Source organism: Saccostrea cucullata, unplaced genomic scaffold (genome assembly GCF_032062105.1).
Source record: "Saccostrea cucullata isolate Sc308-1 unplaced genomic scaffold, CSIRO_AGI_Scuc_v1 ctg130, whole genome shotgun sequence".
NCBI lineage: Eukaryota > Metazoa > Mollusca > Bivalvia > Ostreida > Ostreidae > Saccostrea > Saccostrea cuccullata.
This window is the reverse complement of record NW_026939106.1, coordinates 468,001-492,334: the sequence shown is the minus strand read 5'-3', so window position 1 is coordinate 492,334 and position 24,334 is coordinate 468,001. Positions and strand designations below refer to the sequence as shown.

The 24,334-nt window shown below is 34.5% G+C and overlaps 2 protein-coding genes across 3 annotated transcripts; both read right to left on the bottom strand.

The window, feature by feature from the left end:
• Nucleotides 1-40: 40 nt before the first annotated feature.
• LOC134252262 (uncharacterized) lies at nucleotides 41-736 on the bottom strand. Its single transcript, XM_062734699.1, has one exon. The coding sequence runs from the start codon at nucleotides 734-736 to the stop codon at nucleotides 41-43; it is 696 nt and encodes a 231-aa protein (XP_062590683.1).
• A 222-nt stretch (nucleotides 737-958) lies between these two features.
• On the bottom strand, nucleotides 959-24,334 carry LOC134252246 (synaptotagmin-1-like). 2 transcript variants are annotated; one of them, XM_062734674.1, is made up of 4 exons: nucleotides 23,874-24,334; nucleotides 7,472-8,949; nucleotides 2,346-2,457; nucleotides 959-1,819 (listed from the first exon to the last, which is right to left on the bottom strand). In XM_062734674.1, the coding sequence occupies exons 2-4, from the start codon at nucleotides 8,909-8,911 to the stop codon at nucleotides 1,479-1,481; spliced, it is 1,893 nt and encodes a 630-aa protein (XP_062590658.1). In that variant the 5' UTR covers nucleotides 8,912-8,949; nucleotides 23,874-24,334; the 3' UTR covers nucleotides 959-1,478. The 2 variants fall into 2 exon arrangements, with proteins under 2 accessions (XP_062590658.1, XP_062590657.1); XM_062734673.1 differs by lacking the exon at nucleotides 23,874-24,334 and adding an exon at nucleotides 14,016-14,079.

The window sequence follows — 24,334 nt, the reverse complement described above, 5'->3', positions numbered from 1 at the left end:
TTGCATCGTATTCAGCATTTTATGAATAAACACAAACATATCATCCATCGTTTTCAGCGTTGAGTGGAGCTTTAAAAACCAAGCTTCCCTTCTTGGTTCGATAACAACACAATTTCTCTGCATCAGCGTTTGGGGGAATTTTGAATTCACGATGGAAAGATCGCGACACCTTAACCCCGTCCTCATCCTGGCAGTGGTCAGCTCTGATAGTGACGTCATTTTCTCGACGCCGTACGGTGATGTGATCACTTTTAAAGACGGACAGATCTATGTCTTGTCGGAAACAGGAAGTCTCGTTCTCATCGGGAATCTCGTCTGCCTCCTCCACCTTAACTTGTTCCCCTTCCTCTTCATTCTTTTCATCTTTAGATATTAAGGGGGCTTCAACGATCACCTGGTGACCATGGCTATAACAATGGAGTTGACTACGGTTGACGTCACTAGGGACAACAACACAACGCTTGGATTCTCGAATGTCAAAGTTTTCGTCGTCATCTCCTCGTACGTGTTTCGCATGAACCCGTAAGATACCATCCTTAATAAAGACTTTAACCTCACCTGGGTGGAAGTGGTGATGGAGTTGGAATGATTTGCTCCATTTTATGGGTTTCTGTTTCGTTTGTTTGTGACTTTCCAGTTCTTCGTGTAGCAATGATTTCAATAAATCCCTGATCGGTGTGGGATTGTGCGGGGTCTCGGGTCCAGGAGGGCTGTAGGTTATTGGCAAATATTCCATCTTTTTAGATTAAAACAGCTTGCTATCACAAAAACTGACTATCTTTGGGTGTTTTTTTCTTCGATATCACGTGATGGGTAACTGAGTGTATTATAGAGATAAAAGTATTTCAAACTGCGTTGTACTTTTATTTGTTTAACTTTTAAAAAATAGGTTAAGATTCAAAAAAAGAAGCATGTTAAAGTTCATAAACATAACATAAAGCAAGGGAAAATATCTTTTATCAAAACCATTTGTTCAATCCCTAGTAAACAAAACTGTGTCGTCTGTGTATAAAACGTTATCAGACGAGCACCTTGCATATCTTAAATAACACTGTTGATAACCTTGTAAAATTCAATATGTACCCCAATTTTTATCACTGCTCCAAATCACAGGATTACCCTAGTTTAAACGTAAATGCAAGAAAGATGTTCAATATTGGTTGGTGTCAAAGGCGGATCAATGAATTTTGTGGAGGACTTCCATTTCCAATCTAGTATTAGTCCATTTCCCCCTATGAAATATTTTCAGAATCGTAATCAGATAGAAATCTTCTTGGTTTGCACAGAAATCAATCTTATTTTTTTTTCAAAAATGAGGCCCATTTGCCAAAAAGAGCCAACTTTTTAAAAATAGTTTACTGATTTAACACTGAAAAACCGGTAGGGGGGATGTTCCTTGCCCCATGGTAATATTTCTCTTTCACTTTATCGAGTTTGAAAAAAAAAACATCAAAACATCGTATTTTTTATGGATGGTGCTATAATTTTAGCTTTTGGTCGTCGTCTAGATCCAGCAGATTGTGAATTTCAGAAATCTCCCGACCGGGGTTTTGCATCATTTCCCGCCAATGTTTGATTTCAGAATCTTGAGTTGCTACAAATCCGAGTCCAACCTGACCGATGATCTCGTCACTCTTAATTCGTTCGTGACTGTAGACGGTCAGAGTGACGTAGGTGTAACTGATGTCGTCCATTTTAAAAGACACCGGGAAATTGTAATTTTCGTTGAAAACTGGGTCTCTGGTGCTCTTCTTGGTCTTGGTAACTCTTTTCAAGGCTGATTTTCCTGGCTGGATGACCTCTATTTTGACGTAGGGGTCTAGACAAAAAGAAGTGATTTTTTTAAAATTAGTTCAGTTTTTGTTAACGAACTCGATTTCTTGTTCTTTGAACATAATTAAGCTCAGGACGCCTATACAGAAACATATTAATGACAATCAAATTTCACCATTCATCATTTCTTACTTGCAAATTGCAGAAACCATTTTGTGTGGTTTCTCTTTCCATTATTTGAGAGGCCATTTATTGATAGAAAATTCATATATAGCCCCCCAATCGCTTTCACGAAACTAGACCCTTAATCTATCTCGTTGAAATAACACTAAAGAAGAATTTTGAAAAATACATGTACGTGAAAGTGTTTCCCTTTCGTGTCCCCATTCATTAATGGGTCGTTAGTATTTTTTAATGGGCAGTGTATAGGAACCCCTTTTCTCCAGAAAATAAAACTACATTATAGCTGAAGATATACATGTATGTTCATTTCAATATCTGTATGCATTTTATACCACATAGGAGACAGCTGTAACACATTAATGACCATCCCCGTCCCAATTTGCCCTCACCTGGAGGGCCTTTGATTTGATGTTCTGGTAGTCCTATTCCTCTACACACTCCTATTACAAGACAGCCTTCTCTTGGTTCGAACCGCATACTGACTTCAAGGGCACCCAGGTCCTACAGGAGAAATAAAGTACAATGAGTTATACATTATTGAGTAATTTTTTTATTTAATCAAGTACAGTAAAACACCAAGTTTTCATTGGTTTAAAAACATTTTCATACTCCGTCTTTTTGATCAATGCACAGTCTTGCGGCCGGTGTTACAGGTCAACGGAGGATGTGCTCTTTCCGTCGAGGCACTTGATGTCACCTCTGAAATTTGCGGGGGAGGGGGGGGTTAGGGGGGGGGGACTTTTTATGCTCGGTTTACAGATTTGTACGTCGTCGGATACCCACGGGTGATCTCGTCTTTTACTCATGACGTGAAGATCACCCGTGGGTATCCGACGATGAGATTTGTATTGCTTGTAGTTTTTTGACATCGATCACAGTTCGTTACCTTTTTTTTTTTCATTTTGAACAAATCAATTAATGAAGTTCTTTGTTACGTTTTGATGCATCGCAATAAAATCACATATTTAAACCAGTGGCATATCCTTCATTTGAAACATGAACTGCAAATAGGTACTAAGGTTGTATAATAAGAGAGTATAATTGTCTGTAAAGGGCATGTGTCCTTTTTTCAGGGATTTTTTGGTTAATTACTTAATGACCTGTCTGAGATACATGTAGATGTGTCTCTATGCCTGGAAACTATTGCAATTTTATCCTCTCTAAACAATACTGATCGGCAAGATAATCGTATGACATGCGATCAGTTTCAAAATGATTACTAAGTACGTTTCGATTCGATATTGCAAGAATGAAGTAACGAAAAAACTTGTGTTTTTATTTGTTGTTTTATTTAATTATTTTGTTGGTTACCTTATTCTTTAAACTGAAAATAAAAACGTGCAGCATGCACTGACAAGTTTGCCATTTTGCAGATGATGTCTAGTACTAGTAAGTAGGTCCTCGGAATACCGGTATATCCCCCACCCACCCAGGGCAAACAAAAGAGAATGAAATATTTATCACAAAATTTATGTATTTATGAAATTTACACGTCAGTATCGCTCGTTTCTTTTGTTTCTAGATTAATGTGGATATACAGCTGGTTGCTGCCATTGGTCACCTTGACTCAACAACTGACGGAACTAAATTTGTTTTGTCTTCCGTTACTATTCCTCGTTCAAATTCACGTCAGTCTATACATTAAAGAATTCCATTAAGACTTATCACCCATACGGGAAATCTGCAGCATTGTTGCTATAGTAAGATAGTATACTAAATGATTTATTGAGTGTCTTTCTGGAGACAATATAATCTTAAATATGAGGAGTTCGTTCAACTTAATCCCGTATATATAACAATTAATGCATTCACCTGCTCTAAGCGAACCAGAAAGCCTAATTTGGAACTTGATTCTGTCTTTCTAAACGCAATTTTTATGGAGTTTTGGGGAGTTCATTTAACTATATCCTGTTCTTAATAACAGTTCTCGCTAGTGAGAAAATCCATCTGCTCTACGCGAGCCAAAACGTCTTAATTGAAACCCGATTCTGTTTCATGCAAGAAGTTTGGCGAATCCAGAATATAAGGAGAATCTTTGTAGTTGCCTGTATTCTAACTATTACTATTTCAAATTCTACGTACACATTATTCAACAATGCATACGTATACATTTAGGTGCTATTAGAGAATATCAACCCCCCCCCCCCCCATCCATAAGTCGATTACGTAAAATTAAATCTGCTTTTTATAATAATTGGTTTTGCTTAGTCGCCGAATTACAATTGTTCTTTAGAAATACCGGTAAAAATCATTAAAATCAAAGCTTCAAATTGAGACTCAACACGAAAATGACATTTAGTACGAATAAAGACCAACTCTAGCTGCAGGTAATGAGACTGTCACACATAGCCAATTTCTTTTGCCTGCAACGAGAATGTAAGAATGTCCCACTTTAAACTAAAGAAAATTGAAACCAATTTACATGATGAACTATTTTAATTACTTTCTGAAGTTTTCAAAATACAAATGTGAAAATTTTGAAAATGAATATTTCCCTCCTTATTTGGTCACCACTTCTTGCCAAATGACTTTTGATGTCACATTTTAACCACTTACAATACCTGATTAAGATATTTTCACTTGAAATTTGATAAAATTTTGTAGTTACAAATTCTCCTAGCTATTTAAATTTCATCCAACACATAACATGAATAGATGAAACCTGCAAATTAAAAAAAAGGTATATGAAGTTTTAAAAACAAACATGATGTACTTCAATGAATTAGGCATATTAAAATTTCTAACTAAATTGTTTCACCACTTTTCAAAAATAAATAATGATGATATAATATCACTATTGAACCATATGATCATTTGCCGTTTACTGTAACAAACTAACAACCAATCATCTAAGATAACGAAAAGAGGAAAAATGTAACCAAAATAAAATAAACTGGACCATTTTTTAGGCCCTCCTCAAACAATGGTAATTTGTTGGACGATTTTAAAATTGAAATAAAGTAAAAATCTTTCGAGCATAAAAATTTCAACTAAGAAAAAAGTTATATGCCTTGAAACCAAATTTTTCCTGAAAGTTAAGAAAAAGATAAAATTTGAACTTCTTCGCCAATTCAAGATTTTTTAAATCTCTTCAAAGTTCTGAAATGTTTCGTCATCGACAAATTAACTAACTGTTCCGCTTTTGGCAGAGTGTTTTATCATTGAGTTTTAGTCTTAGAGCCCCATTGACCTAATTGTTCTGTTATCTATAGCCTTTGAGAAGATATTGATTTCTTTAAAAAAAAACAATTAGAATAGAATTCACGTTGATCTTATATAGTGATTTACAGCTCTCCTTTGAACTTTTCCTGAGTCATTTATTAATTTTTTGGATCACTCAGTAATTGCGGACCCGACTTACATTTTCAGATGAGAGCATAAGCTCGTATATAAAAAAAAAACCCACTTTCCTTTCAATTTAATCTAATATGTTACATCGAAGGCAACGGTTTGGGAATTACAGGATTTTTTCTTAATGGAAATGGAGGGTTCCTTAAAGCTCAACCGAATTGTTAATGACCAATTTACCGGCCAAATTACATCAATCCTTCATAGTAATCCTATGTACAATGATAGGAAGTATCTTATGGTTTACTTTTGGTGACTATCCTCATGTGATTTCCTTAACGTGTCGAGTGATTTGTACATATTTATTATACACTTAAATTCGTACTTGCATATGTTTTATCGGGGATTTCCTGGTTTAGTAAGAGCAATCCAAAGAAAAATCAATTTCGTAAGCTACAGACAGACGGACAGGCAACTATGCCAAATTAAATTTGTCTTTTTAATCCCACTGAAGGCGACATTGTCTTGTTTCCTATGAACAGATGAAGACGATATTTTATAATACATCAGTGTAATAAAACGCTTATCCACTGTTTGCGAGTGGGATAGCTCTATTATCAAACCCTTGACAGGGACCATTCCCTGTAGCGGGTTTGATAAAAGAGCTATGCCACTCACAACCAGTGTATAAGTGTATAGTGCCTTTAGCTAAAGTAAACTCAGATGCGAGTATGTTACACCGATTAAAGCAAGAAATGTCAAAGAAATGTCAAAGAAATGTTAAAATTATGTCTTGGCCATATTAAAAATTCGAAATCTTTAACTGGTCAAAGGTCAAGGTTACTGTGATAAACAAATTGAAATAAATTTATTGATGTACATGGGGCTGTCTTTGAACTGAAAGTCACTCAAGGTCATAATCCCAAGTTGAGGTCACTGGGCAAAAGTGCACGTTTCTAGAGAAAAAAAAAAGACACATGCCATTGCTTTTATACTTTCGATTCAATGGGATGAATTAAAAATTGAATTATATCTGAAGACAAACATTCAGACAGGCATACATGGACTTTTTACAACCTCGGCCTTATTATTTATTTCAATACTATAAAAAAACCCTTTTTTATTGCCTTCATAGACAAATACGATTGCTCACATCACTTGTTTGAGAAGTACAAATTACATGTATTGACAAACAGGTGTATTTCTACGTCAGTTTCTTTAATAATGTACATGAATATAGACGTATATCTGGTGGATATTATTTAAGGGGTAATCGAGTATTAATAAAAGACTACCCTGTTTTATTGTGTACTAGTATTGGTGTTTAATCACTGCCATTGCCATGTATTTCTTCCGTTTGCAAAGACCATAATCCAATACAATGATTGCCTAAGGTTATAGAAGTGTCATTACCCAGATCTAAGGTCACTTCGGCAAAATCTGACGGGACAGATCGAAGCCATAACGGAAATCCCAATATTTTTTAGCATTTCATAAGCGTTACAACCTTGATATTTTTATAAAGGTCAAAGAAGACATTGCAAGATTTCGATTTTTCACCTAAATTGTGGGAGACATTTACTTCCGGTTACATACCGAGGATTTCTATGACCTTTACCTCAGCCGTGAAGATTGATTGATTATATTGTATGTTGTTTTACGTCCAGTTCGAGAAATTTTTTACTCATAGAGAGATATCAACATATATTAACTGGTGAAGGGCTTCAAATGTTGACCTTTACTGGCATTCAGGGCCATTGAGCAGTGATGGATCTCTATCATGCCAACGCCTGTTTTGACACGGGACCTTGGTTTTTTAAGGTCTCATCCGAAGGACCCGTAAGTTTCACTTCGAAGTGCCGAGCGCATGGCGACGGAACAGTTGCTACCAACTAATTTTTAATCGACTTACATGTAGGTTAGCGGCTGAGATTCAAACTCGCAAACTTCCGATCACGGAGCGAGCTAGCGCCCTATCGACTGAGCTACTATAGACGGTAAAGCCAATAAGAAAAAGGGGATAAAAAGTAAAATCATTTATCCATAGATATTATTCTCTTAGTGGAAAGGCTTTGCCAAAGAGAATACTATATGATATATATAAGTATGGTATGAACAATCGGACGTCGGATGAACACAATGATAGATTTCATTTTTCATTTCGACTAAGTCAATGTCTTGAAAAATCAGACCTTAATTAATGTTGATGTCTAGAAAATCAGATTACCTCGCTTTCACAAACTGTATCCAGGTCTTTCCACATCCGGTTTTCTGTCATGAGGTCGTAATTTTCCAACTCCAGGTCGGTTCTTCCGACCAGCTCTGGCGGTCGTAGGTTATGCGATTTGTGAAAAATTTTAATTCTCAGTGTCATGGCATGTAGCTGTTTTAATGACAGTCCTTGAAAAAAGAAACTTTTGTCAAATACTGGTTTTCGTGTATGTTTAAACAATTCAGACACCTGTTTTTGAAGTTTTCCAGGCATAAGATAAACTTTTGCGTAAGGGTTCAAATTTGAGTCCGTTTTGTCGGAACCACCGAGACATTCTGCTTTGATCAGTGTTAATTTCAGTTGTTTAGTTGCGGCTAGGTACTGGAAGGCAAACTTAAGTTCTCCATGTTTGGTTGTATGTTTTGAATTGGAACTATTTATTAGGGCGCACGATTTTGACCTATGCGGCTCACATGCCTCGACGAGTCCAGACTCCCTTAGCTGCGGGGAAGAGTGTCGTTTCAGTGCGACAACATCCTTTTCGTTTCTTTTACTAGATTTTTTTGGTTGGCTGACTTCGACAAGAGAATCTTGAGAAGAGGTATTTGATTCGTCTGTATCGAGACCTAATAAAGAGGATCGGCGTCTGTAGTACAAATTACCTTTCCTCAAGTTTCTATTGGCAATATTTCCATTTTTTATAAACAAGCGCGATGCGGCGAGGAGATGGTTTGGCTGACGTTCGGGGGACAACATCTCTGAAGAACTTATTTGCGAAGCGGAAGGGGTAACTATAACGGAAGGAGTGTGCTTCCTCGTGGAAATGTCTGGGTCGGAAAACCTGATGACGTCGTCCATCATGTCTGGTCGGCCTCTAATCGAGAGGGCCTCAAGTGACCTCAGACGCTGAGAATCACGTGACGATAGACCATTTCCTTGAATGTGAAAAAGGGACTCTTTTCTTCTAGTGTGTGGAGTTTGTGATAATGTACTAAATCCATACGTAGTTTTTGAACGGAAGTGATGAAGTGACATGGCCGCCACTGACAATGGATCAGAGTTGGTATCCCCAATGCAGTTCATAGACTTGGATGTTTTGTGTCTTGAAACTATATCTTTTATTTCATGTCTCGGAGATCCAGGAGCCGACGAGGCATACCGTGTCTCCAAAACCACTGCCGAGGCACTGGGTGAAATTCCGGGACTCGTTTTAGTGGAACAAATACTGCTTCTGCGCGAGACAGAAAAGAGGTGCTCGCTGTCGAAATTATCAATGTCGTAACTTCCTCTTCTGGAGCCTCCATTTGATTTAGGAATCACAAACTCTGGAATCGTATCCGGTGTGATGGCGCCACCTATGTTGCTGCCGCAGTCTCTGTTGTTCTTACTGGACGTTGTCGAGTTTGTTTTGCATTTGGTCAGCAACCAGTCTTTGATGTCAATCACGGACTCCATCGTTAGATCACATGATAAGGTGTCTTTATTAAGGTGCGCTGCAAAAGACAGAAGAAAAATGGTTAAAGTTTTTATTTTATATAACGGCGAATGGGACTTCTTAGCAGTAAATCATTGTTTAAATAAAAATACAAGCCATACCCTAGGCAGATGACAGCATAACTATTACCTGTAGGCGATCAATACCATGTATTTAATCCAGAAAAAGAGAGAAAAGAAATACGAATTAATGGAGGAAAAGGATTTGAAAAGTTTAGATTATGACTTTTGTTATGAAATTAGACCCACACAGAGAAAGTAATAGCTGCAGTAGGCGTGTTGGGTTGTTATACAGAGTATAGATATCATGAAGCACTGAGATAAAGTTAAAACATCGTACGGAGGTTTACTGAAAACAAGTAGGAAACTGACATAGTCAGAAAGACTCCGCTGAGGGCTGTCGTAGGAAAGTGACAACTGTTGTCAAGAGTTATATCAAAGAATTTTTAAAGTATATTTAAGATAACTACTAATATAGGATGACTCAAAATTCACATATAAAGCTTAGACATCAACATTTAGATATGTCGACGTTTTATCATCCCTGCTTCCGCGTGGCGCAGTGGTTAGAGTGTCTGTTATAGAGGCGGGTAGTAAGGAGCTGATCCTTACGTCGCGGGTTCGAATCCCACTGTGGGACATGGAGATTGTTCTTCATATGAGACTATATAAACCGAAGTCCATTGTCGCACGAAAAAATCCCTCATTGCTCAATGGCCGTTAGTGCCGAGTTTAGGACAAACTTTGTAGCTCTCCATCGGCAAGTGGTGACGTCTCCATATGAGTGAAAACTTTTCGAGAGGGACGTTTAAGAAAAATACAATCAAATTGAATCAATCAATCATCCCTGCGTTGTTCATTATTTCCCCTTGAACTCGAAATAAAAGATAAAACAGTGTCTAATACATCTGTTTCATATTTATTAAATATATGTTGATGGCAATCTAACAAAAACTTTATGATAAACGTGATGACATTAATTTTTCTAGTAACAATTTCCCTTATTTATGTACATCTAACAATACACCCTTTTCATCTGTACATAGAGTGTGCAATTGTATGTCTCCCAGTTGATTCGATACGCAAGAGCATGCTCTACGTATGAAAAAAAAAATCTCAAATGAGACAGGCTATTAATCAACAAGTTGATGAAACAAGGATATCATCAGTCTCCTTTAAAATCAACATTACCGTAAATCTGGAAATTTTTTTATTTTGCGAATTCGGGTCAAAATGGTGTTGATTAATTTTCACTTTTCAAAATTTTGCGAATCACCTCTGATTTGTTTACATTTTCTTATTGGTAATTTATTTTTAAGAAAAATATTTTTGCGAATGCAATGAACTCGCAAATTTGCTAAAAATTTATCTACAGCAAAAATTTCCAGATTTACGGTATTTTCGCAAAGTCTCTTGTGATACAATGAATTGTCAGCAAATAAAATTTGGTATTATGTCGAAAGCTGACTGACGTTTTTCATACAGATTGTCAGAATATTTTTTACACACTGAATTGTTCGTGGACTTCTTCAAGAGTCCGTCCATGACAACGAGCACACGGCGGGTGTTACCGGAAGAGGATGCTTACATCTCCATGACACCTGATCGCACCTCTTATGTATAATTTTGTGTTTGCTTTGCTCCTGATTTTTATTGTTTCAATTTTTGAGCTTGCTTACTGTTCGTTCTGTTCATATTTCATGTAGATTACAAGATATACTTTGTTTCATCTGGAAAAAATACTATATTTTTTCCTTGGTTATACTAAATAGAAATATAAAGGGTAATGTAAAATGTGATGGCAATTCGATATCCCAGAAACCTAATATCTGAAACTGTCACTGTATTTTATTTTATTATTGGAAAGATGATTTGTTTTCAGGGATATTGTAAAATTCTGAAATTCTGAAATGGTAAGGGATATTGTAATCGGGTAGTTGAAAGTTGGTGACCATTTTATGATATGCCCCAAACCATCTCGGTTTAGATATCTATACTTTTTAAAGATAGATGATATTTCTTCCGTATTGACTCATGTCAGAAGTAAAAGTCACACAACTCCTTTTGATCGATTAGAAAATGCAGTCAAAGCACGTTAGGCGCATTCTTTCTACTTGGTTTCTGCGCTAGCCTCGTTCGACATCGGAGGTGACATTTTCCTTTCTGTAAATATGAGAAGTCTCCTAAGGGACATACACATTCGTAAATATCACTTGAAAATAAAAGGAATCTAGGGCTATTAAGTTTCTTGAATATAAAATGGAATCCCTATGACTTTGCACTCTGGGTCAAATATGATATATTTATGTTCGTGGATTTCAATCATGCATTGTTTCCAAAGTGGAATCGTTTTTAAGTCGACAAAAGGAAAAAAGACAGTTTCATCGCCATTCGAGAATTAATTGCATGCAACTGGCAGAGATTTCAACTCAGCATTAACACGGTCAACAAAGCTTTAGATTTCCCCATTGTTGCTTATAAAATTTTAATGTCTGTATCAATTGAATCTTGCTCCTTGTCGTGAGCTAGCCTTCACTGATGAAACTGATTGTGTCGGTTTTATAAAATCAAATTAACATTTGGCGACATTTTGAGATGTATTGAAACGTGACATTTTTAATAGTGTGTTTAGAAGCAAATCGAATATGAAGCCTTAAATTAGTTTACTATCAGAGGAACATTTATTATATAGTCTTAATACAGCGTCGTAACAAAAATAACCATTAATTTTTTTCTCCCGTGAGAAAAATAAAGGGAAATTGAAATTCGTTTAAACTGAATTTTAATATTGCCTTCGGGAATATTTTGATAATTGAAAAATAATACTTTGGAAAATAAGTAAAAGATTGTAGAAAGATCTAACAATGTAAAAACACAGCATTAATAGAATCGTGTACAAAAGCCTTCAATGTAATCAAAACTATACACCGTATCAACTACAGGTAAACTTCGGTATCTCGACATCGGATATGTCGACAACCTGGGATATGTCGACGTCCGTCCGCGGTCCCGGCATTATTTACTATATAAATGATTTGCAAAAACTCTGATATGTCGACCTCGGTAATGTCGACTACCCCGCTTATCTCGACGTATTTCACAGTCCCAAGAGCAAAATTTACCTGGTATATGTCGACATCGGGGCAATTTTCTACTCTACTTAACCAAATTGTTTGTCAGCTGGTCGCTCGTCACGCACGGACGACTCCGTGTATCTCGACGTCGTCAGAAATTCACACCTTTCACACCTATGTTTTGACTACATACTGCCCGTTTGTAGAGGAAACCCAAGCCCCCTCGGCGTCTCTAATACGTTAATTGTTTAATGTATAGCTTGGGTAATATCATTGATAAATCTTCGATATTTATATCGAATTAAACATTTTATAAAAAACAGGAACTAAATAACAAGGAACAATATACACAATGAATTCAATTTAACTTATAAATTGTAAAAATGAATTTAGATCAATCAAATCTAACAACGACTATTGCATCCGTCGTAATATGGATGCATATGTAACATCATGAAGTTTGTTAAATGCGCAATTCCAATTTAATTTTGGTTTGAAAATGAAATGAATATTAATTATGAATGGTTATGAAATAAAAAAGAAGTGAAGTGAAATAATTTAAAAAAAAAATATACGCATTAATTTTTTTCCGTATGTCAAGTCGAACCGTTGCAGTTTGGAGTTTATAGAGCGCATTTCGTTTCCTGTTCTGACAGAGCTAGTGGCACGCGGATCGAATGCTGGATGGAGAACGGTTTTTAGTAAAATCATAAGATTTCGATAAAAAAAGAAAGCATTTCATAAATAACATTTGTGAAAAACTTCTCAAATTTTCTAATAAATATAGAGGAATAGCTTAAACAAATAAGCTACAGTCTAATTGAAGACATGTAGGTACCTGTAGTTATACGTCTGTTCAGTTTAAGTCTATGGTTTTGCTATGCAGTAAAATTAAGGACATCGAAACTCTGATATCTCTTCCTCGGATATCTCGACATTTTCCGACTGTCCCGTCGATGTCGAGAAATAATTTGAATCTTCATTTCGACCCCTAAGCTGGATCTCGAACCGCTCTTCGTCAAAATATTTTTTTTCTTCCCTTGAAACATTTCTCCATATGGCAGTTGCAAGTCAAACTTCAAGGTCAAGAGATAAAAAAAGTTGTTACCCAAAGAAAGGACTTGTCTCAATGAATATACATGACTGTGAAATATGAAGACCAAGCACCTACCGTTCAAAAGTTATGGCCAAGGTTTGAGTTTTATAAAAGTGGGTCAAACTCCGAGGTTAAGGTAAAAAATAATGGTACCAATGAAAAGGCCTTGTCATAAGAAAAAAAACTTGTGAAATGTAGAAGCCTTAGCACAAATGTCCAACGGTTATGTTCAAGGTTAAAGTCTATTAAAGGTAGGTCAACTCTAAGGTTACAGTTAAAAGGTTAAAAATCTGTGGTATCCAAAAGAAATAAGTTACAGCCAAGGTTAAGGTAAGGTAATTTTTTGCAAAAGTGGGCCAAACTGCAAGGGAAGGATTAAGAGGTCTAATTTGTTGGTACCAAAAGTAAAGACTTGTCATAAGAAATACACATTTAAAATATGGAAGTTATAACTCTCACCAATCATATTATATGGGCAAGGAAAGGTTTTTGCGAACAAACAGATGGACAGGACAAAACTATACAGTATAACCCCAAATCTTCGCTTACGAGGGCCCAAAAATAATTTGATAAATTTTTGTGGAATTTTCAAATCTATGTCATGATGTGTCCCCCCCCCTCCCTTCACTAAGAAGTTTATGGGCTACAATGTAATATTTTTTTAATGTGCCAAAAAAGCTGCTATGCTTATAAAATCAGAATCTACAAACACGCACCAGTTTCTCTCAACAGAGAAGAAAGTCAAAACAATTTGGCTTTATCTTTTAACTAACCTTTATTATAACTTTTGCAATGACTGTATTGTAAATTCTCGAAATTTTTATCACATTACTGTAACCCCCCCCACCACACACACACACACACACAAACACAGCCCCCAGCACATAACGCTTACCCTCAACGAGAGAGAAATCTCCACAAAAGTTTGAATCCTTCTCGGAGAGAATACCATGTTTCGTTGCAAAATGAACTGATGGTGCTAAGGAAGTGAACTACACTGAACAGTCAAACCTGGCCATCTCACACTACACTCTACGGGACTGAGGGAAACTTTGAGACATCCGGGGATTCGAGATAAGGAGGTGAAACGAAATTTGGGACTGCCAAATCACTTTCAGTTGACAAATTCCTGCCAGTGTTCGAGATTTGGGTGTTCGAGATCACGATGTTAAAAGTGCAATTAAATTTTTCTCAAACAATTTTTGCCAGTATACATTATAAAATCTACAATATTATGTCGAGATGATTTCTAAGCAATCCCGGAAGAAAAGCTATTGAAATTGACATTTACTTACCTTCACCAAAAAGGTAAATAAAATAAAGTAATTGAGTGCAAACTTCGACGTAAATTCCAAACATTAATTCAAAATTTAGCCATTAAATCCGCTTTGTAGCTCTCAAATACTGTAAAACATTGGTTTTGGTGTGCACTAATTGACAATTTTCGTATTTTGTAATGAAATAAGATCCACTAAATTTGACAGGAATAGAAGATCAAAGTAATTAAGACGACAGCATGACGACAAAATACTAGGTCCTCTTCTGCCGACAGCTTCCGAAATAATTTAATTAAAAACATTAAATTCTTTACGATCTTTTGGAGCTTCGAATCATTACACACTAAGAGCTGAAAGAATTTCCAGATTTACTTTTAAAAAATTAAATGTTTCGAGTTTCAAACGCTTAACCGCGAGTTGTTGCTGCATTATGCAAGTCATTTATCACTACGCCGATATTTAAACTCTGGGGAGGGTTTTTCTTGAAATAGAAATTGAAATCGTATCAAGTGTCACACTCGACCTGCAACATACTCTTCAAATTATGTCACGGTTGATCGAGGAAAATAGATCTTCGTTTAGTATGCGACTTAAAAGTTGTGGGCTGTCGGACCTCCTCCCCCCTCCCCCGCTCTTTGCCTGGATACCTTCACAATAACAAAATTCGCAAATTCAAATGTCGGGGCGTCCTGATGTAAGTGAAAGTCTGATTTTTAATTATGTACATGTATTAGTGTCAGTTATGTCGAGTTGCAACAAGATAAATAGGTAGGCATATTTTAGAATCATTAGGTGAGAATGAGTGGGAAAAAAAAGGGGGGGGTCTTACCTATAACCCCTTTTCAATGTTTCTTTTGAATGCTTTTTTGTACGACTTCAAATTTTAAAAAAAATGATTTACAGATACATGCATGTCACTTATGTCTCAAAAAATATATTTTGATCACAATTACGTAGACTTTTTGCCAAATTTCATGAGAGAGAATGAGAACCACCCACTTTTTAATAGAAAAATTATTCAGTTATTTTTAGTACATTGTATACATATAATTATGTAGCATTGAGATTTTAAATTGCACAAGTCACACGTCGGTCTATTTTCAATCTACATATATATTAATCTTTGATTCATTTTTCCATGCAGTTTGAACTTTAGTGAAAAATATGTCAGGTGTGGACAAGATTCCTGTTGGCCCAGTGTAATTAAATTAAGTTCCCTCCCACCCAACTACTTTAAAAAAATCTTTGTTATCATTATCAATTATTAGTCAGTGTTACGAAACTTTGTTTTGTCTTTAAAATGATAATGTTAGAACTTTTTATCCCAAAAACCTCAGGCTGATTTTAAAGAGCAGTTGCCTTTCTTCTCGAGTTAAATATGTAATAACTAGGACATGAAATACAAGAGATTATTTTATGACAATCTAATAATCTGGTTTAGTGTTATATAGTTAATGTCTGCCCACATAACAATCACCGTAAATTTCTGTTCTAAGTGAAAATAGATGCCCTCTTTCAAAGTAACATTTCAATCTGTTGAATTCCGTATGACCATTATTATACTTATTAAAATCTTTTCTAAAACCGTTTGAGTTTTGGGTTTAAATGAATTTTTAAAAATATTAGTCATCTAAAGTACTACCAGAATGAAATATATAGATCAAAGTGTAAAGTACGTCATGTGTTATGATTAGTATACATTGGAATATGCCAGTTTTGATTTATTTTTTGATATCTGTGTATCCAAATTATCAAAGATGAGCTTCGTAGCCTGCGATCTGAATTGAAAATTTAACAAAAATTAAAAATCGCAAAAATGAAAAAAAAAAGTAAATTTTGTACCAAACTCTATAAAACAGCTTAAAAAGGGATAAATCTCTGTTAATTTATCATATTCAGAATACGTATATAAAATTGAATATTCTTTTAAAAATAGTGAAACCAAAATTAAGACTAAAAATGATTCCTTAATGCCAAAATGCGTAGGTCGAAAGATTGGAGAAGGTAAGACAGAAGACGGTCATTAGGCCCACCAGATCGCCTCATTAATCTCCCCCACGTAATGTCATTACTTTCTCGTTCTAACAGGGTATCGGATTGAAGACCAATTATTGTGTATACTGTGTATCTTATCATCATTTTTTGTGGTGACGTAAGACAATGGCCAGCAAAAAATCGGACTCTCATTTCTTATACATTTTATCTTAGTTCTCTAAAAATGTACTTTATTACTTTCGGTTGAAATGAATAGTAGACAAATAAAGAATGAAAATTTAAATTTATTACATGTTGTAACTTCTTTCAGGACCAGATTACACGTTGTTAGGTATTAACGAGGCTAGGGGGTGGCAGCCATTTTTAGACTATTTCAATCTCCTTTAAAAGGAGAGCTCCATATAAAGATATACAAAATGATAAAATTTTAAAACGAATTTTTTCTTTGCCAAATGATAGTTGACAGCTAAATATACCAAAAAAAAATAAGTTAAATCTGGAATTTATTAAATTTTTGACCTCCTTAAAAATAAAGGATATTCCTATTCCTATGACCATAAAATTACCATCATTCCTTGTTTATCGTCGATGGAGGTGGAATTTTTATGTCCCCTTAATCATAAATTCGGGGCATAGAGTTTTTGCTCCGTCCGTCCACATGCCTGGTTGTCTGTCTGTTTATCTGTTTGTCTGTCCGCAAAAAACTTTGAAATTGCCAATAACTTGATTGGTTGGATCTATTGCTCAAATATTTCAAATGTGTATTCCTTGTGATAAGACATCAAAGAGGTCAAATATGTTGGGTATATCCCAAAAAAGGTTTTGTGGTTTCCAAAATTGAAGATACAGCTTAATTTCTCAGATGTCTTGCATTGGACAAAAACACACACTCTTAAGAATAAGGGAACGTCATAACTATAGTACTCCTGCTTAGTCTTGAAGACAGTTCAATAACAAAAGCAGAGAGTGATAATTCCCACGACATTTCCGCCTATTACAGTATTTACAAGTAAAATTTGCATCTCATCGAATATGGTAATACAGAATAAAAAACAAAAATTACGCATCAAAAATACAACTGAATAGGAATACATGTATGCATATGTTTGCATTTTGTTTGCTGGTGCATTCAGTGCATTATTACTAATACAATAAATAATTCACAGAGGATATTCAATGTTTTGCAGTTGGTTTTAACTTATTTCACTAGTCGGACAGGATTTCTAGCTCACCTGAGCCGAAGGCTCAAGTGAGCTTTTCTGATCAAAATGTGTCCATTGTCTGTCGTCGTCGTTGTAAACTTTTCACAATTTCATCTTCTTCCCAAGAACCACTGTGCCAATTTCAACCAAACTTGCCTGAAAGTATCCTTGGGTAAAGGGGATTCAAATTTATTCAAATGAAGAACCACGCCCTATTTCAAAGGGAGATAACTAGGAATTAGTGAAAAAAAATAATGGCATCTTCTCAAGAAGCTGGAAAGATGAAACTTTTGTGGAAACATCCTCAGGTATTGTAAATTCAGCTTTGTTCAAATCATGATCCCACGGGGGTAGGATGGGGCCACAATGGATGTTCAAAGTTTTACAAAGGATTATGGAGGAAAAATCTTCCAAAAATCTTCTCATGAACGGCATAGCCATGGTTTCAAGACCTTTCTTTGGTTACCAACATATATACATTACTTCTTGAAATTGGAGTTTGATTCACAAAAATTTACCAAACTTTAACATTGGTCATGACCTTTCAAAAGTTGGAGATAGAGCTTTTATACTTCACAGATATAATTATTTATTGTGACAAGACCTTTCCTTATGTACACTGTATGAATATTTTCATTTTAATCTTGACCCTAGAGTTTGAGCCACATTTAAAACCTTTTTTAACCTTGTCCATAACTCTTGATCATTTAATGCTAGAAAGAGCTTTCGTATTTCACAAAAGAATGCCTTGTTATATGCCTTTTCTTTGAATACCAACAATTTTACCTTTTGATCTTGATCTTAGAATATGACCTACTTTTGAAAAGAATTTACCCTGACAACCGTCATCTTTTAAACAGTTGGTGCTAAAGGCCTTTATATTCCACAAGTTAATTTTTTGTGACAAGACTTTCCCCTAGGTTCCATTAATTTTGATCTTGTAGTTTTAACCACTTTTTAAAAAATTAACCTTGACCAACTCTTAAAAACGGTTTGTACTTCACAATTAATTCATTTTATTGGTATCAACATTTCTTATCTCTCGCTTTCATAAGAGAAATATTAAATTTTGCTACACGAGGGCATCCGTGTATCAGAAACACATTTCATTCACATAAGAGTTTTTTGATAAAATTTCATCTCGAAGCGAGGGATTGTATCAAAACTGGAAGTGTGCTATTAATTAAGAATACGCGTGGATCAAGTACGTTTATCTAATGGATATGAGTAGAATCCAAGGTTGCGATACATTACAGTATTTCATTGAAAAATGTAATAAAGCTTCGTATTTGATGACCTTAAGATAAATATCCTTAAAGAACTTAAACTAAAAATGAATTGCTTGATTTATAATATGGATACCTTGTGAATATTAACCGTTATGACCATCTATTGACCTCTGTGCAAAGGTTGAAAGAAAAATACTTTTACGTACTTTCTTTTCTACATGTGCATGAATGGCAAGTAGACCTAACTTCTATCTAAACTGAAAGCAAGCTATCACTTTTATATATTGAAATATCCTTTGATACAGTACTTTTAATAGATCTAAAAAGATACATGTATATCAATGTTGATATTTTTTGCAGGAAATTCAATTTATCTGTCTATGAGAGGTATCTAGTTTAACAGAAAAAAAACTCACAGCATAGTAAATTTGTTAAAGAGATATATGTATCTCAATGTACAACAAAAGAAGAAAGGTTATCATTGTCTTGTTCAATAAAATTTCTCTCACCAAAAGAGAGAAATCTTTAAAACACAAACAAATATCTCTTTGATTCGTGTTAACTTGTTAAGAGTCTTAGAGATATTATTTTGGATAATACCACATTATCCATAAAAACTAGTTTGTGAAGTCATATAAGATTTTTTGCAAAACAGTTTAAGTTTTGGTAAAAAATATATTCTGTTTATTGGCACCAGGATTTTAGTTTTACCACAACAATACTTTCGTTTTGACTAAACATATTCCTGAATTTGATAAATGGGTTTAAAAAAATAAAATAAAACAAAACAGATTTTGTTTGCGTAGAACAATCCTCACTTGATGCTAATTGCTTTGGTAAAAAACAAGCTAGGATTTCAACTTTGCTTCTCTTCTTGCACTCTCAATCAGGAAAAATTGATTCCTCTTCTGATGAGACTCCATGTTTAAGGAAATCCAAGCCACTGCAGATTAAATTAACATATTCTTTCCGTGTACTTTTTATTGCATTTATCACACTCTACCCAGATAAACCTCGATCGTTATCTGCATTTACATTTTACAAGCATTTACAATGCTTTAACATTGGCCATAACCTTTTAACAGTTGGAGCTAGAGCTTTCATACATCACAGATATAATTATTCATTGTGACAACACCTTTCCTTAAATATGTTTATTTTCATTTTAACGTTAACCCGAGAGTTTCGCTTTGAAAAGCTTTTTCTTTAAACCTTAATTGGCCATAACTCTTGATCATTTAGTACCAGTAGGGGCTTTCGTATTTTCACAGGGGAATGCCTTATTATGTGCCCTTTCTTTGAATACCAACAATTTTTTACCTTTTGTTCTTGACCTTAGAATTTGACCTACGTTTGAAAAGAATTTACCTTGACAACCGTTATCTTTTAAACAGTTGGTGCTAGGGATTTTATAATCCACAAGTTAATTTTTTATGACAAAACTTTCCCCTAGGACCCATTATTTTTTCTTTTTTTTTATATTGAAGTTTTACCATTTTTGAAAAAAAAAAAAAAACTTTAACCAACACTTAAACGGTTCGTACCCCACAGTTTATTCATTTCTTTAGGTAACACCATTTCTAATCATTTGACTTTGACATGCATTAAAAAAATCTTTAAATTTTGCTACACTGGGCATCCGTGAAACACATTTCATTTGCGTAAACGTTTTTGATAAAATTTCATCTTGAAGCGAGGGATTGAGTCAAAACCGAAATTAGATATGAATAAAGCATACCCGCGGATTTTTATCCAAGTACATGTAGTTGTATCTAATGGATATGAGTAGAATCCATGTTTGATATAAATTACAGTATTTCATTAAAAATGTAATAAAGCTTCGTATATGAAGATCTTAAGAAAAAGATCCTTAAGAACTATGACTGAAAATGAACTTAAACAATATGGATACCTTGTGAATATTAACCATACAACCTAACTACTGACTTTTAGCAAAGATTGAAAGTTAAATGCTTTTATGTGCAGGTGTACTTTTTTTCTACATGTACACGTACATGAATGGCAAGTCGACCTAGCTTCTATCTAAACCGAAAGCACTTTTATATATTGAGATATCCTTGAATAAATCTAAAAGGGTACATGTGTATCAATGTCGATATTTCTTTCTTGGAGGAAATTTATTTTAACTGTCTAAGAGAGATATCTCGTTTAACAGCAAAAAATCTCATTGAATAGTGAATTTATGTTAAAGATATATATGCTTCTCTATTAATACACACAAACACCCTCACACACACACACAAAAAGAGTTGATCCCTCTGAAAGATACCTTGTTCAATTAAATATCTCTCACCAAAATAGAAATCTTCAAAACATAAGCAAATTTCTCCTTGATTCATTTTTTTTCCAATTTTTTTTTTTTTTTTTGATTTTTTTTGATTTTTTTTGAGATATCATTTTTGACAATACAGAAATATTCATAAAAAGTCTTTTTTAAGCAAAATAATTATAGTTTTTGTGAAAAATATTCTCTTCCTAAGAAAACGCACATGCCACAAGGATGTAAGTTTTACTTACGTTTTCGTTTTGACTAAACCTATTCCTGAAAACAAGAAAGGATTTTTAAAAATAAAACAAAACAAAAAAGATTTTGCTTGCGTAGAACAACCCTCACTTGATGCTAATTGCTTTGGTAATACTAGTATACAAGCTAGAATGCAACTTTGCTTCTCTTCTTGCACTCCCAATCACGAAAATTGATTCTTCATTTACAGAGACTGCATGTTGAAGAAAATAGAAGCCTCTGCAGCAGATTAAATTAACATATTTTTTCCGTGTACTTTTTACTGCATTTATCACACTGTACCCAGATAAGCCTCGATCGTTATCTGCATTTACATTCTGATAATACAGAGATCCATGCAATAAAACAGATCACTTCATTTCAGGACGAGCGAGTAAATTCACTCTGTACATAACGAAGTAAATGGCGATACTGCGCATGCTAGAATAAAACCTGAGCAGCACATGGTATAATAGACCCGTATTTTGTTACAACATCACTGGTTTATGATTAAGCTCCTTTCATAAAAAAGCGACATCTTATTTGGTTTATGTCGAATATCATAAGCAGATTACTTTTTGATGTCCTCTTGTCATGCGTGGTAACCTCGTTTTCATTTTTGATGAAAATGAATCGAGCGCCAGAAAGAGATAGATCTTTCCGTTAATTATAACAGATATGATCACTTTTTGACACCGATCTTTATTCTCGAAAGGGAGATTTCTCGTTTTACAAATAGACTTTTCTCCTTCAAAGTACCGTTATATGGAAAGATAACTAAATGTACTGTAAAATCAATAATTTTCGTGAGGATTAATTTTCGATGATGTATGATGACGAATTTATTTCCACCACGAACTGTAAAATGTCATTTAGATAATTACTCGGATGCGTGAGCATGGCCATTTTATTTGAAGAATATCTAATATATAGGAAATTACATAAAAATATTATAGCTTGAACATGAAGGGGTTTTTCCCTTTACCATAAAAAAAGTTTATGACAATAGGAATACATTTCTTAATCTTTAGTATTTTGGGGGCTAATATTTTAAGGACCCTCGGCGTCTTTGGAGAGAACAAAATGTTTTTTGAAACACTGATACCCCCTTATTGCAGCTTATAGTGAGGGTTGAAGTCAAACTCCAAGGTCAATATTGCTGATATCCCAAGCAAGGTCTTGTCACAAAAATACATCTGTAAAATGTGAAAGTCCTAGCCATTGAAAGGTCTTGTCACAAGGAATATACATTGAAAGTCAAAGCCTCACTCACTTAAAAGTTATGGTTAAGGTTAAAATTGTTGTGGACAGACAGACGGACGAACAGGGCAAACGTAATAAACTCCCGAATCTTCGAAAACGGGACCAAAAAAAGTTGGACAAAGTTCAAGAAATATATATTAGCAATAGATGCTGCTCCTTTTTGAAAAAGAAAGAGAAAGAAAAAATATATGTAAGAGAACAAATATTTTATCAAGAGATATATTTTGCTTTGTAAAATACCGGTATTTCTTAACCAATAAAATTACTGGGTTTTTTTCAAAACAGAATCTTGTTCAGTGTTATAAGTCAAGGTACGGACGAGGCAATAATAAGATTTTATTACAAATCGGTATTGTACTAATAATGTCACTTCTTTAAATTATTTTCAATTCCTTATTTTGCTTTTGATTCACATACATGTTTATTTCTTGATAACTATGTAGTGATTATGAGAGATTTACCTATTTTTTTTTCTCCCCTACCCCGTAAAAATCAACTTCACTCAATTTAAAGATGTTCTAGCTGTAACAATGATTTTATATGTAGTTTTTTTAGATTTAGATAAAAAAAAAACTTTATTACAAGCATTGACTGCAATCAAAATTTCAATTTGGCAGAAGTGAATTATAGTAAATAAACAAATGATACACGCGTCTATTTTTTTTTTCAGAACTAATACAAGCTAGATCATTATTGGACTGATATCAATAAATGGCAAAGTCAGAGCAAAACAAAATCTATAAAAACTACTGTAAACGTCGATTAACGTAGATGATCTTGATTTAGAGTTCTGGTACATCTCTGCACATATAAAGCGGTATGGTATGTTCACTTCTCTCTGGCACCTGATCTCACCTCCGATGTTAAAGAGGTCCGTGTTTTATTTGTATTATTTGAATGGACTTGAATACTGTTCGTTATCTCTAAATTTCATATGTAAATCACAGTCTTTACAGGGATGCGGGGTGCGTAAAAACGATTCCTATGACATGTGGAAAAAAAACCCAGGCATATATACTCTTGCGTCGCTTCCTTTAAAAGAACCCCCAAGATGCATGTTTTATTGACAGTGGTTCTATTCAACTGCAATATGTTCGTACACTGATGTACGTGTTATAACCAATATCTCAATGTCATTGAACCGTCCGAAAGCAAACATAGCTGTAATTAAAACTTAACAAAGGTGAAGTTTTTAATTAAGTAAAACTGTGTTCTTATGTAATTGCCACCTTAAAAAACTATAATGCAAAGTAATATACATACCTTCGAGATCAGAGCTTAGAAAACCTTCCTATCCAAATTGCAATCTAACCACTACTAGAAGTAAATCTATATTACACATGTACAGGGTTTGACTTCGGATGAAAAATACTTAATCCATCAGATTTTATTGTGATCAAGAAGTCATAAAAATATACGCATGGCTCATTTCTTGATTCACAGTTCATCTCAGCATATATTATAGAGATGAAATTGACAGCCCACATCCGCGGGAAATCAATATGCGCACGAAAAAGACATGATTTTTTTTTCTTCATATTTTTCACCATTAAAAGTTACAGATATGACAGTTGTTTTGATATCTATTTTCCTCCGAATCGGGTCGTAATCGTAAAATAAAAAGGTGTGTTGTTGTAGGACGTAGAAATAGCTAGCATTAGAAAGCTTTTTCATCAATTCTGCACTTTATCAAAGAGTAATTATAAACCTACAGAAATGGCATC

Coding starts and splice junctions, on each gene's coding strand:
- LOC134252262 (XM_062734699.1), bottom strand. CDS start 736: ATGGAATATTTGCCAATAACCTACAGCCCTCCTGGACCCGAGACCCCG.
- LOC134252246 (XM_062734674.1), bottom strand. CDS start 8,911: ATGGAGTCCGTGATTGACATCAAAGACTGGTTGCTGACCAAATGCAAA. Junction 2,458..7,471: donor ATACAGTTTGTGAAAGCGAG/GTAATCTGATTT, acceptor TTTCTCCTGTAG/GACCTGGGTGCCCTTGAAGT. Junction 1,820..2,345: donor TCAAATCAAAGGCCCTCCAG/GTGAGGGCAAAT, acceptor CTTTTTGTCTAG/ACCCCTACGTCAAAATAGAG.